General features: G+C 31.9%; 1 protein-coding gene and 1 non-coding gene across 2 annotated transcripts; one reads left to right on the top strand and one right to left on the bottom strand.

The window, feature by feature from the left end:
• The first annotated feature begins 1,199 nt into the window (after window positions 1-1,199).
• Trnae-uuc (transfer RNA glutamic acid (anticodon UUC)) lies at window positions 1,200-1,271 on the top strand. Its single transcript has one exon. It is a non-coding gene; the product is annotated as a tRNA-Glu (tRNA).
• Window positions 1,272-3,105: 1,834 nt separating this feature from the next.
• On the bottom strand, window positions 3,106-14,168 carry LOC134248437 (xaa-Pro aminopeptidase 2-like). Its single transcript, XM_062730839.1, has 21 exons — window positions 14,158-14,168; window positions 10,828-10,936; window positions 9,068-9,128; window positions 8,862-8,966; window positions 8,286-8,378; window positions 8,047-8,193; window positions 7,455-7,550; window positions 7,261-7,348; window positions 6,765-7,092; window positions 6,554-6,640; window positions 6,274-6,324; window positions 6,116-6,177; window positions 5,843-5,983; window positions 5,708-5,768; window positions 5,263-5,332; window positions 4,695-4,802; window positions 4,343-4,417; window positions 4,100-4,183; window positions 3,887-3,951; window positions 3,677-3,772; window positions 3,106-3,292 (listed from the first exon to the last, which is right to left on the bottom strand). The coding sequence occupies exons 1-21, from the start codon at window positions 14,166-14,168 to the stop codon at window positions 3,161-3,163; spliced, it is 2,070 nt and encodes a 689-aa protein (XP_062586823.1). The 3' UTR covers window positions 3,106-3,160.
• Window positions 14,169-15,559: the final 1,391 nt, after the last annotated feature.

The following is a 15,559-nucleotide window of genomic DNA, read 5'->3' as shown; positions in this document are numbered from 1 at the left end:
TTTCATTCAATAACTTTTTCACCGTCATGGACGGGATATTCTAATATGCCGAGATGGGAGAACCCGAAAATTATATTAAAACGTTTTTAAATATCAATCGTAAATAGAAATTATTCTTGCTTTAAAGGTCTTAACCTGAACCGTTGGCGATTCGATTAAAAAAAACTTCGTCTTTGAATGTAATCTACACAACAAATCAACGATCGCATTATGTACATACAAATAAGAGTAATCTCTCCTGACGTAAGAAAACTGCTTATTCTGACAATGAAAATGGAACTTTTCATATTTTTGTGATAAGGACACAACAAAATTACTTTGTTCAAACCAATGCTGATTCTTCCTAACCTCGGTGCATTCTAAGGTTGATAATAAAAAGATTAATATGCAGTTCCTTATTGACAACATATAGCCTCCTACAGTAATCTGTTGGTAGACTGATGGGAAGAGTTTTGCTCATTTATAAGCCATGATGTTTTTACATATCTCTTAACAATCCTTCCTTTCATTCATATATTGACTCGATTAATTAATCCAGTATTTTACATCTCGTTGTTTTGCCCTGAACTTCACTCTTGTTTTTATATGAAAAAAGTTCAGTGTTATGCATTTTATTATCTGAGCCAAATGTGTCTTAGTTAATAGGTGCAATGGATTTGCAATGACCAAGAACAGTAAAATTTATTTGTATTGCATAATTAGGAATTTCGGATTATGTGTGCAAATATATAGTAATTATTACCGTAAATCAGTACAAATGGAAATGATGCAATATGACTAATTAAATGTAGAATACACACCGAAATTATAGAATACAAATAGAAAATGTACACAATAGAATTAAAATACTAAAGAATAGACTACAAATAAAAGCATGAGGAAATTTTTATTAAAAATTGCATACCGAATTATGAAAAAGGCATAGTTCTCATATAGAAGAGATGAAATGCAACGTATGCCGTTATACTCCTATAACAATATCAACATCTGACAGTCAGTAAGGGAAACAACAAAAATACAGATACACGCATATTACAATGTGGTATATATATCAGCGTAATATATTGCACAGTCACTGCTAATGTAAACTGTTACTGGCATGAAACAATGAACAATCTATTTACATATGTACAATGTCAAAACATCGACAAGATATATTTACGTGTATTAGTAAGGAATACATAGAACCTGATAGGAAATCCGATGTGGTCTAGTGGTTAGGATTTCTGGTTTTCACCCAGACGGCCCGGGTTCGATTCCCGGCATCGGAAAACTTTTTTTTTTAACAGCATTACGTGTATTTACACGAGCGCCTTACACATGGTATACTTAAACACAGGAGGTGTATACATATACTTTGCTGTGATTATATCATATGTAAAAACATTTTGTGACGTCACATTTTGTTAATTCTGGTCAAGTAAATTTCTTCTCGTCCTGCACTCTGTCTAATAACACACCTAGGTATCAACTAACTTATAGGACAGCTACAGGTAACATTTAAATGAAAACAAGGGGCGAGACAGTGTAATAAACAGCAAATTCCAATAGGTAATCTGTAGGTATTCAACAAGATTCAACTTATTGGGGCCGTCTAATATTTGACATAATGGACATTTTTCGGCTTATAACCATAACTGAATATATGGGTGTATCACTTTCATGAAGGAGGTCGGAAGTTATAGCGAGCACAGCGAGGCGGCGCGAAGCGCCGCTCGCGTAGCTAGCTCAATAGACTTACGTGTACGAACGGAGGAAATTCGGGTTGAAATCTGCACATTGTTCCAAGAAATTTTTATCTCACCGCGTGAAAAAATTCCAAACTCCCAATAATCCTTTGCGGTGCATAGCAACATGGTGGCTAAAACATAAACAACTTACTTTACAAACAACGATTTAATGCAATCTCCATGCCACAAAACTATCGTTTGCGTTCCAAGTCAACAGAACTTTTTAACGTCATAGTTTCGTCATTAACGGCTGGGTAATAAACTTCCGATTCGGAATCTATCCCGACGCCTCTTTTTTTTTATTCTTTTCTTTTTTTTTTATTGAACTGAGGATAGGCAGTGCAAGTAAAAGCTTTGTAAAGGTTTTTGATAGTAAATAACTGCGCTCGCCCCAGCGGTCGTACCGTAGAACATATTACACTGTACCGATTGTTTTATTTTTTTCAATTAAAAGCTTTAACCTTGTAAATAACATTTTAATGCTTTGGTCATGGGGCTTTCCATTTTTATTTTTTAAGGGGTTGTCTTTGGGCCATAGGAAGTTTTGGTATAAAATTTCAGTACAAATGCTTAGAAGCTTCTCGAAAAATCGCACGGAAATGAAAGTGTTAAAACAAACAGAATTTATTACCTTGACCCTTTGACCTCAAGATCGATAGGCGTCTTTCTTAGGCAAAATGTCGATTCTTTATATGGGTGAGAACTTGAGATAAAAGAAATAATGGTGTGCACCACGTACGTTTCATTTTTGGACGTTTACTCACTATAAATGATAAGGACAAACTAATAACTAATAAAATTGTATGACAGAGGAGTTGACTTTACTTTTACCGTCGCCAACTCTCCATATTCGTATGTTGAGTATTTCAGTCTTATGTATGTATTGTTACCGATAAAGAAAATGTAAAGAGTTAAGATTTTATACTGTAAACTAAAGCATTATATAATTTATATTCGAGTAGTGTATCAGTCTTGTTATTGAATTTTGGACTTGCTGACACAAATGTTTGTAACAATAGCTGCATCTCCCTGGTCATTCCGTATTCACCAGTTACTGTTGCTAGCACCCTCACATTGCAGACCACTACTTCCTTTTCACTTGGATAATTTAAGAATAACCGTTGGATTTCACTGTTACTGGTACAAATGAATTCTATACACTTACGCCCATATTTTGAAAATAGGTTAGAAATAAAAGACTATTCATATTAAGTTCAATTTGAATAATCCATATTTTTCTTAGAAAATATTACTAGACTACTTAAAATCAGTTTTAAAAAGTTCTAAAATACCAAAAAGTTACTTGCCAACAAGGCCATGTTACATGTAAAGTAAAGTAAGTTCTCATTCCTTAAGATATTTTATTAACCTCTCAAGTTCAAATTCCAGTTTAATTGATGTTAAAACCTTCTTGAAGAAATACATGTATTTCATATATTAGAGAGGAAATCTGCATTTATTCTGTCTTTGAACCACTTTAAGGCAACTGAATCGTTCTTTGCTTCGAGATGTGGAGTTACCAATTTATCCACCGTTTTATAGTAATCTTTCAACCAAGATATCTGTCAAAGATACATGTAAGAACAGTGCATAAAACATGATATCACTTTTTACTGTTAAACAGGCCTAACTAGCACTCTTTATTACTTATTTTATATCTTACATCCCTGTGTAAATATGTTCATTAGCCAGGTTGTTTTTCAGTTATGAATTACGAATCGGAACCTACATTGCAATTATAGCCAATACAATGTAGTGAGAGAGAGAGAGAGTAATGCCATATTCTGATTAACTTTTCTGTTAATTTTCTAACAAACTTTAAAAACTTAACCTAACGATATTTAGATATATTGAGGATTAATTAAAAATAAATTTGAGTTCTTTTGCTAAAAACTCCATAAATTTAGTTTGTCAGTATTTGTTTATTCCATTTTGACGACGGTTACCTGTTCAGTTGATAATAATTCTGTTTTTATAAGATTGAACTCGTACGGTATTAGAACCAACTGTTCAAAAGCATAGCAATGTTTGCCACCATCTGCCTGAAATAAAATTATTTCTGCATAATTATCATAATGCATTAAATTAATATTTATGTTAAGATTACACGTGTAGAATCTGCTTGTAAAGTATATACAGGAAAGTAATTTACTTACTTTGGTGATAAACATTGTGTTCTCTAATCTCATTCCGAATTCTCCTTCACTATAAAAGCTTGGTTCTGAAAGATTTGTTTTTTTATTTTAAAAAACTCTTCATATCAGCAAACTCTATCCTCAAAGTACTCCAGTAAGGGGTTAAATACGCTTGTTTTATAAAAAAAAAACTTTTGTTAAATACGCGAAATTATTACTAGACATAATGTATACCGTTGGAAAATATCATGCCTTCCTCCAGCACGTAGTCTCGCCCATCAGGGGGTGACATCAGATCTTGTGACTTCTTACAAGTTTCTGAATTTTCATAAAATTATGTGAATCCTTCGTTGTCTGAGTAAAATCAAAAAGTTTAAGAAGAAATCGTTTTTTAAAAAAGCATTTCATTTTTCAATTCTTTCAAAACTTTCATTTGAAAAGGAACAATATTGATCTTTGTACTTTGCTTCAACTTACTACAATCAAATATATGTCTGTCCATCGGTACATTACTACTCCAGTCTTCAGAGATGTTTGAAATTGAGGCCGGTCCTGACATAAACAAAATTACACGAGATTATTTTGCATTGTTCTCTAAAAATAAGGCATGATTGGTCACTATATTTTGATTAAAAAGGAACATTTTATTTGTCATTTTACATACATGTATCTTACAATCAGAGCTCGTGAGTCTAACCCCCTTCTTGCCTGTTAAATTGTTTATATTTACATCGTCATACGTTGGTACATGTTCAGGTACATGTATCTCTTTATTTATGAAATAAAATATAAACTCTATAATTCTAAATTTGTATAATAACTGAATTACCTTCTATAATCGATCCGTACACTGCTATCATATGCCCTATTTCGTGTGGAAAATCTACGCCTACATCACGTAGGGGCTTTCGTACATCTGCTGTATCTAAATCTCGACCTACAATGTATATATCTGAAACTAAATACTAAAGTAGCCGCACTTTGCAAAAGTTTTGTCCCTTTTGCGGGATCAACCTAAAAGTCAAAGGGGAGTTCAACGATAATGACATTTCTCCTCTCAATGCTACCCAACATTTAGGCGTGCTCCGATAAATCCACTGTTTTTAATTTTTTTCTCTCTCGATATATCGGTAGCCCCAGTCTGGGACGATCAATTAACAAGATGCACAGAATTTATTTAGTCAGATGACAAAGTTACAAACCAGAAAACTACTGTATAAAGGCTACTGTGAGGGTTCAATGGGTTTTCCCCAAAGATGGCGGTCAAGGAACACAACTTTTGAAAAGTGTGGATTGAACTATTTGAGCTACGAGTTTATTTGAGCCTCTATCTTTCAACACTTTGATATATCGCTTATAATTTTGCTAGCTTTCACTAGGATATAATTCAAAATTACCTGTACTTCCTATGCTGAATTTCTTTTTCGCCAAGTTGATCTGTGTCATCAGTAAACGTGTGTAAATATCCTACAAAAATGTATTATATTGATTCTTCAGTATCGAGATAATAATCCTGAGGAATATTTGTCGATTTCGTGGGTCACCCTTTCCAACAAATTAACATCCCCACGAACGATTATATTGTTTTATGAACATATTGATTCATTTAATAGAGTTTGACCCACCCAACCCAAATACCCCAAGCATACAAACTAATTTTTGCTTACCCAACAATATTGACTCCGCACGAATTAAAATAAATCCGATGCTTAAAAGGCTCAGAAGATCTTAATAATTTACTGTATTTATATATAAACTAATACGTCTAAAGGATGTAGTCCTCTCTGCATTGACGACAAACAAATAAACAAATCTACTTGTAAATCTAAACATAAATTTAACCTTTTGTTTCTCTGTAGGAGTTCCAAAGACAAACGAGCGAGCTATGTCGGTGGTTCCATCCCTGTAGAAAAATAAACATATTTACACTACATCTGCCTAAAAAGTAAGGCATAAACATTTCATGCATTAACTTACAAATAGTGTGCACCGATATCAAAGAGGAAGACATCATTTTTTCCAATGATGTCATCAGTAACTTTTGGTCTCAATGCAGAGGTTGCTGAGCCTGTACCAATAAGAGATATTCCACTAGGACCTTTGTTGAACAGTTCATTCCTAAATAAAATTTAAAATTGCATCTAGATAAATTATGGCTGAAGACTTAACGTTTACTGACTTTATTGTGGGAGATAGTTATTTATAGAAAAAAGATTAAGTTTTCCTAATTTTCCAAATTTTATTACTTACTTTCTTAATTTCTTTGACTCAGCTTCAATATCGTTTATTTTCAAAACTTCTCCTTTGTTAATCTGTGACAGAAATTAGGGATTTCATAAAAAAATACTGTTGTAATGGGAAAAAAACATAAGAAAAATGAGATTATTTGACTAGCTATTCGATCTTACCCTCTCATCTAGTCCAGCGAAGTAAGTTATCAGAAAAACAGAATCTCGAAGCTGCAATATATTTTACAGGTCAAATTCCAAGAGAAAGGATATGTTTTTCTTTTGAACCAAATTATGTGTAAAATTATTTAAAAAAAAAAAAAAGACCATTAAATGTGCGTTTATATCCGATACAAAAATCATTTGTCAAGAAGAAAGTAACTTTTTTCTGTACTAAAAATATAATTTGATTTTTTACAACTAACAAGGTTATAATTTTCTTGAAGAACCATTTACCTACCGTGGAGGTCTTCATTGCTTCTATTTCAGCGCTATTTTTCACTGCTTTAAACATTAAAGGGGGTGTGTATTCTATTAAAAGTTTTTCCTTCAACAAAATAAAGAAAAAATAAATAAAAAAACTTTACAATGTCCGAAAAATAAAAATTTCAAGAATTAAGGAAAATTTAATTGCGATGGATTTACATAATATGTATTTTTAAAAATCCTACTTTTGGAATTTCCGTTATAAATGCTTGACTGCAGTCCCACGAGACCCATACTTTTCGAACATGTTCATCGCGTGACAAATTTCCAATAACATCTTTCAAGTTTTGTGGACTGTATTCTTTGACTTCTATACAATATCCTTTTTCAATCAAGTTTTCGTCTTTTTTATCACAGGTTTCCATGCTGTCGTCTCTGTATATATTGATGTCCTGATAACAGTTTCGTTTCAGACATTCACCAGACTTAGATGAATTGAGGAACTCGAAGAGTTTTATATCTACAGTTTCAAGATTTTCAGTTAGCTTCTTCTCGGCTTCCACCATGTAAAGGCTACACAAGTTAAAAGAGGTGAATTTTATATAAATATGTACCACGATTTCCCCAAAACATTCACATATTTGAAAAGAGAATATACTTAACAAATGATTTTATAAAATTTTTATATCATTATCATTTATTTGGCTGATTCAAACTCAATAGATTTTGAAAAAGATTTACCTTATAATCCCAGTTCTGGCACTGATTATACAAAACGATATGAAATATGGATCATATGCAAAATCCCTTGCTCTTAAGTTAAAAAGCCCTATGAGAAAAATAAGCTTAATAACGGTATTTTTTAGAATAAGATTTTAGAAGAAAAATATGAAAATTATTTTTAACAATAATGCTAATAAATAAGTTATCATTACATGCTATTTCACCCAAATTAGTCAAAACTAAGATGTCAGCATTCTTTTCCTTCATGATATGTAATGTTCGTTCTATTTTGCTTTGCCATGTTTCGCCTGCAAAAGACACGTTTAAATAAGAAAATTATGCAGTATTGGTTAAAACCCATTCAATTTCATTTGAAAAATTCAAACGACCGATTGACAAATGTAAAATAATTAAGGAGTTGTGGAAGGATAGAAATGATTATCTTTACATTTTGACAGTTTTGATCTTATCTAATTTTACTACAAGAAGAATGCGACCTTAATTTGTGCGAAAAGCCATGTGAGCTTAAAAAGTGCGCAGAGCCGTATATCTATACATGTATCATATTTTAAAATAATACCTAGTTTGGTACACACACTCATAAATATTAATTTTATCGTTCAAAACAAGCATGTATGTATTGTATCTGTTTCCACTCTCGACTATATTGTGGATGAACACAGTGCACTGACGCTGAATTTAATTTACGATTGACGGAGGATTCTTCTAATAACGCGTAAACAAAAAAATTGCATATCAGAAATTTGTAATCAAAAAGAATGCATGGTATATTTTATACAGAACCTGAAATCTGTGGTGGAAGGATGTGAATTGGTGAAGTTGGTAATGGGGGTCTGTCCTCCGTCCATACCAAATCAATAAGGTCCGTATACATAGGAACAAAGGTTGTGTTTTTCACTTCAAAAATCTTCTGAAAATTGTTCCACCAAACTAAACATCAAATTTTTTTTTTTTAGATATCAAGACTTAATCCAAAGTGTATATAAGCACATGAAAACTTAGAGTAACTTTTTTCGACTTACCAGCGCTAAAAAGGTACGGAGAAGCTCCAACAGAGATAGGGTTTTCTACATGTTCATAGATCCAGTCAACTAGAGACGTCGTTTCTTTACCGCCTATAGTGAGAATTACACTGGATTGTGATATTCCAGCTTTTTATTTTTTTTTACCAGCATACTTTTCATAAATTTTACAGATTTAATGAAAGATTGGAGTCAACTGAAACCTTTTTAAGGACTTAGTACATTTTGCTACGTACAAATTCAAAGACAAATTTTGATGACTTCAAAAGTAGAAATAAAGTCTTGTTTTAAGTCTTAAAACATTCATCATAACTATTCCATATTTTAAGTCTCCAGAAATTGTTTCTTATTTCCCGCTTTCTCAGAAAGTGGGTTATTAATATTGGTCTGTTCGACCGCCCGTCTGTCCGTCTATCTTTATTTCTGTCTATCTGTAAAATTTTCGTTTCGTTCAAGAAACTTTTGAGCTTTTACTGTATATCCTTTAAACAAAGACTTTAATATTATAGGTGAAAACTCTCTTTGATGTTTTTGAAATATTTTAGGATGAAATGTGCAAATAATCTAAATTTTGACCTTTTCTGAAGACTGACCAACCACAGGTAACGTCATCAATGGCTGTCTGGAACGTTCTGCCGTCTGTCCATAACGCCGCGCTATCAAGAGTCACCACTGCAGTACCTTCAGATAAATACGGGTTACGGGTTACATTCTGTTTATATTTACATGTATTGTCTATAAAAATGTTTTAAATGAATGTCATTATTCACATAAAAATGTACCTATTAACCCTGAAAATCCAGACAATGCCTCTAGTCTTCTGTCATGGGATGTTAATTTACCCTACCAATGATATTTACTCTTAAGTATAAAGATGTAGCAAAATATCACAAAAAGAAAAAAATTCTCTCAGGCAAGTTCATCAAAATTTATTCAAGTATTTAATATTACATTCAGGACTTTTGCAAATGCAATACAATTAACTTTACATTAGCGGTATATGGTTTTGTGGGGCTGATACGAATATATCACTCAATTACTTTTCTGCTTTTTTTCGCTTCAGATTTTTTAAAAGTCGTATTTTGGCAGACGATAATGAACTAAACCCCCCCCCCCAAATTTCTAAACTAAAAGAAATTGAAGTACTTGATTTGATAGCAGTTTGAGTGAACTAGGATGCTTATACGGTTAAAACAATACTGATGTGTGTGAAGACTCTGAAAACATTACGTTTGCTTTATCAGATTCACTACCTTCAGCATTAAGCGTAGATGAAAACGTTGAGCCAGCGCACAGTGATCGACTCACGGGATGAAGATAAAACTGTGGGTAAGTCTACTTTTGACTTTGTTAAGGAACTCACAATTGTGAACAAAACGAGAAAACTGATTCAGATTGAGGGAGATTTTTCATGAATACAAAGAAAACAGACGGAGAGGAATCGAATATATGAACCTGACATGCTAAAATCATTTCAAGGAAGTGTCAATCGTTATTTTACAGACAGGAGTCTTTTAAAAATTAACATGATAAATAACAAAGAATTTAACATTCTCGCAACGTCCTCACTTCAGAGAGAAAGCTGTTTTTTTTTTAACAGATGGTCAAAGGGAACCGTGAGAAAAGGACAGACTCCCTTACATGTATATCAAGAAATTGATATGATATTTCTGTACAAAAAGAATCTTCTGGGAATACGTGTTATGATTTAATACTAATAATGTTCAGTACCAACACTTCTTTAAACTCACAATTTAAACATTAAAATATCAATAAGCAACAACGGCAAAATAATCTCTTTATTTTATACATGGCTTAATTATATATACATGTAATTATGTTTCCGTATTTTTATCCAACTGCAATGCAATATTGCCACTTTTATAAGATTTTTTCAGATACGGAATATCATGTACATATATGTGTGAATTTTCTGTCTTAATAATTCATTTTCAGATTTTTTGCAGGAGATCCCAGATCTTTGATGAATGTACTGTATCTTAATAATACAATGTATTTCGAAATGCAAAACAAATCTTTACTTTGTTTATCAAAATTGTGTGATGCATTTGTTTTTCTTGATTTGAATTTATATATACATGTATGTTCATATTATGACAAATTAGTCAATGATTATTTAATCGTATTTGTTCAATTAGAAGTGTCCTGTATGTTATCGCTAAGTATGTAATAAACATAACAAAACATGCTTTTTTCATATCACACCCCGTTTCAGCCCTCGACCAATATCAGGCCTCAGGCCCTCGGTTCTTTGGCTGTCTCAGGCCAATACATGGTGTGATATGGAAAAGGGTGTGTATTGTTGATTATACATATATCATTTTAAGCATACCATGGATTTTTCGATCATTTCTTATATCTTTTTAATTAAATAAATATACATGTATAAACAATTAACTTCGAAATACCGGGGTATAAAGCTTATAAATAATTTTTTTCTGTAAAGTTAAGAAAACATCATACATTTGTAGATCGGAAAAAAGGGAATTCTAAGCAGTATAAATAAGCAATATTCCCTTACCAGATTTTCATTCACATTGCATACTATATAGGCATTAATGTGATTTTCTTGCATGAGTTTTCTTAGATCATTTAGACGTGTCGATTTGACCTGAAAGAAAACTTGAAATCTGAAGAAAATAAATGCAAGCTTTTTTTAAATAATGTATAATTTGCTACTTTCATCAATATACTGCATTTGAGTCCAACAAATAAAACCTATTCTGGTAAGTGGTTATAATGAAGTCCTGCACCCGTAAGTCAGATATTTTGCAAATCTGATAGAGAGGTACAATGAAGCGCATTGAAGTGGTAAAATTTTCCTTTTGGATGGAATGTTCTGAGTCATGTTTTGAACGTCAATTACTACATAATGACACGCCTATATTTTTAGAAACGAGAAAGAAATATTCGTCGTAATGTTTTAGGGCACCCCATTCTTCGGCGACAAGCAATATGAGTTACACTGAAATGGAGATTTAAAAACATTGGAAGAGAGAGAGTTAGAGACTCTCCGCTTCTGTAAAACACAAATTGCAATTGTAACGAACTTATCATGTCTGTTGAAGTTACCACAACACATGTTGCAGTCGAACACGTGTTTACTCGGTATTTATTTAAACCGTCAATTTCATTGGCTATTATATTTAAAAAACCTGTGTTTGAAAGCAAATTTTTTATTTTCTAATGATGTCATATTTAACATAAACATTTATTAGCTAATTTACATCCACGGAAAATTTTACCCTTCAATGCGCTTCATTGTAAATAGAAAATGCATTTTCAAACAGAAATCACCTGGCTCACCCTGTGGGCTAATGAGCGAAAAAAAAAACTATTTAAGAAGAGTGATAAAATTTCATCATATAGTCAGGCTCATCAAGTGTAGATTTTCCGTTTGATATTTCCAAAATTTGATTTGTATTTATTATATTCTCCCTCACTTCGTCCGAATATAAATTAATTAAGAGCTTAATAATCAGCAAACACATGTATCGTAAACATGCTGCTCTAGCTAGCTCTTTATTTTCAAAATACAAATATTCTCAAGATCCAGAAATAATATATATAAACGTCAATTCCGAATTATCTACAGAAGATTCCATATGTGTACCGTCCGATTTTTCCACAAAATATTCTTAATATAGAGTGTACCTTACTTGATATTCAAAGTCTAGCGCAGATAAGGTTTTTATACCAACAAATCACGTGACCCTTTTCAAACACGATGTCATTAAATACCTTGTTAGTGTGACACTGAACCTTATGAACTTATAGCAAAGGAAGAGAAAAGTCTTTCAGCTGGGATTTGAAACTCTTTAGAATAATGATCGTTGAAAAGTCTCTTTACATTAGTTACTTGTGTGCCAAAAAAATACACAAAACTGTAGGATATAATTTTGAAACACTTTTACTATTTCTGGGTTTTTAGTAACCACGGCAACACCGTTGTTAAAATTCATACACAGAATTATGTATCAGTGTATTCTACTTATGTGCCAAGTTATATTGAAATCAGACCAAAACTTTTTTTGAAACAATTTTATATGTTATTTTTTACCACGGCAACACCGTTCATCGAAATCAAAAACCGATAAACAAAATTATGTATTTGGATTTTCTTGTGTGCCAAGTTATATGAAATCACAAAACTGTAGGAGATCAACTAATGAATTTCACAAAATTTCACATTTTTAGTAACCACGGCAACACCGTTCATCAAAATCAAAAACCGATAAACAGAATTATGTATCTTTTCATTCTACTTGTTTGCCAGTAATACTGAAATCACAAAACTGTAGGAATAAATTTTGACAGAATTTCACAGAAATTTCTTTTTTAGTTTGGCAACACCGTTCATCAAAATCAAAAACCGATGAATTATGGTCTACATAAATTGTGTGCCAAGTGTGTGAAATCAAACCAAAACTGTAGGAGTGAAGCATTTTGAAAAATTTCACAGAAATTTCTATTTTTACACGGCAAACATAAAATCAAAATTGTACACAGAATTATGCATTTATGTAGTCTATTGTGTGATTTTATGTACTCAAAACTGTAGGATGAAGCGTTTTGAAGAATTTCACAGAAATTTCTTTTTTAAACTGGTTCATCGAAATCAAAAACCGATATACAGAATTTGTATCCGTGTTTCAATTGTGTGCCAAGTTATACTGAAATCAGACCAAAACTGTAGGAGGAGTAGCGTTTTGAAAGAATTTCACAGAAATTTCTATTTTTAGTAACCACGGCAACACCGTTCATCGAAATCAAAAACCGATATAAAGAATTATGTATCTAAGTGTACTTCTTGTGTGCCAAGTTATACTGAAATCAGACCAAAACTGTAGGAGGAGTAGCGTTTTGAAAGAATTTCACAGAAATTTCTATTTTTAGTAACCATGGCAACACCGTTCATCAAAATCAAAAACCAATACACAGAATTATGTATCTTAGTGTAGTCTACTTTTGTGCTAAATTAATCAAACAAAACTGTAAAGAGTAGCATTTTAAAAATTGTTTAAAAATACATATATGTTTATATGTTTTAATGTGATTTTATTGATATCTATGTTACCGTCTGATGTAGGCCGGTAACAAGGTCGAATTTTTTTCAAAAAAGTGTTTGAAAGTTTTTTTTGAATGATATCTATTTAAAATATACATTTATTAGCTAATTTACATCACGATCCCTGTTCATTTGGATTTTCTTATTACAATATTGTTACATTTTTGGGGTCCAGGATTAAATAATGTTTTCCAAATTTACACAATTTTTATGAGTGTTTTCTTTACAAAGTGATAAGCTTTTATGTATTTGCCTGCTTTAGTATTTATACTTTATAATAAATGACAAAGTGTACAAACGTAAACTTTTTGTTTGACATTTGACTTTATTTCATGGATCACCTGTGATATGGTTTTTGAATACACTTTTTAAATGTTATTAAATACCTTGTGTGTGACAAAAAACCTAGCTTCAGTGAACTTGTAAAATTAGTTAAATTACACTGGAGAACATAAATATAATTACATTCATAGCACACAAGAAAAAAAAGATTATCCTAGGACTTCATAGGAAAGGAAACTCATGATCTTCAAAAAAAGTGTTACAACTACAGTGTTACAACTACATTGTTACTTAGAAGAAATTACACCCTACATATAAAACGAAAAATGTTAACGAAAGGATAGAAATCTTTGACAAGAAAATCACCCATACAACTCAATCACGTGTTGATAAGAGCAAACATTATGATATACCAGTACATGTTATCAAATATTTGCAACGGGTGAAGATTGTAAGGTAAACGGAAGAAAACTGTTTACAAAATGTAAGCAAAGCTCTTACCTGAACCACATTTTATACATTTCACAGAATGCTGAAGAATTAGTAAAAATAATGTGAAGTAGGTGAACATTTTGGCTGATCTACGTATAATTTCGTAATGCCGACATTAAAGTGTAGAAGTGGATCTTCTTTTTATCTTTCGAGGTGTATACTTAACCCTGAATGCACTATAGCTGTTTTTCAAGTGAAGGGAAACCACTTGTGTCTTCATGTGAGAATATCCAGTAAAACGCTAGTCAGTAACTCGTACAGATACATTTGACAGGGTTTAACAAGTGGGAAATGTTTATTTCAAAATCACTTCTATGGAACCGGAAAAGATATTTAGAAAGGAGGATAAACAAATAAATTTCCTCCAATTCATAAAAAAAGTTAAAATTAATATTGCAACAATACAGTCCACAGTAGCATTTTCCATATCCCTGGGGTTCTAGGTTTTTTCTTCATTTATTAAAACTAAATTCTATTTTTTTAAATTCTTTTTCTTAACACGTGTAATTTTAGTATTTGATTATAAAACCTCAACTATATTTTTTTGGTTATAATTTTTGCTTGTCAGATTAAAAATGAATACAAATTAAATCCATGTTTAGGAATCTTCCTGATCACCTACGAAAGAAAACTGTTATTGTAAAATAAATTGATTTGTCAAGTTTAAAAAAATTGAAATGTTTAGTCCTTTAAATGTGTACATGTAATGACCACCTAGATAGGAATGAGAATGAAAACTGTTATTGTAATATATAAACTTTATAAAGAATAAGCAAATTCCAATAATTGTGGCCCCAAATTTCGTAGTGGATCGGAGTCATTATTTTTGGAGTGGCAAGTGAGTCTCTTCTATGGTCGCAAAGTAAGGAGTTAATCCTTACGTCGTGGGTTCGAATCCTACTGTGGGACGTGAAGTCCGGTCCTTCGGATGAGACCGTATAAAACGGGGTCCCGTGTCGCAGTACATGTAAGTGCTGGCATGAAAAAGATACCGCTCGAGTCTTGGACAAAATTTGCAGCTCTCCACCTGCAAGTGATAGCGTCTCAATACGTCATCTGGAGTGAAAAATACTCGAGAGGGACGTTAAACAACATAAAATCAATTATTTTTTATGGCAAATAATGTCAAAAATGAACGCCCTATCATATGACATTCAAAATTAATTATCAAAATTAAAAGTAAAAACGGCATAAAATGCATGGAAAAATCTTGTCACAGGTCACATGCACATGTCAAATAATAGAAGCCCCATTCTTTTCAATCAAAAGTTGTAAGGAAAGATAACATTTTTGAAAACAAGGTTAAACTTTAAGGTCAAGGTCACAGACTAAAAAGTCAATAAACTATTAAGAAGGTCTTGTCACATATAATATAAAAGCACTGCCTTTTCTCAATTTAAAGTAATTTTAC

The sequence above is a fragment of the Saccostrea cucullata genome, unplaced genomic scaffold (genome assembly GCF_032062105.1).
Source record: "Saccostrea cucullata isolate Sc308-1 unplaced genomic scaffold, CSIRO_AGI_Scuc_v1 ctg3545, whole genome shotgun sequence".
Classification (NCBI taxonomy): Eukaryota; Metazoa; Mollusca; class Bivalvia; order Ostreida; family Ostreidae; genus Saccostrea; species Saccostrea cuccullata.
The sequence above is the reverse complement of the archived record's forward strand: the minus strand, read 5'-3'. Positions and strand labels throughout refer to the sequence as shown.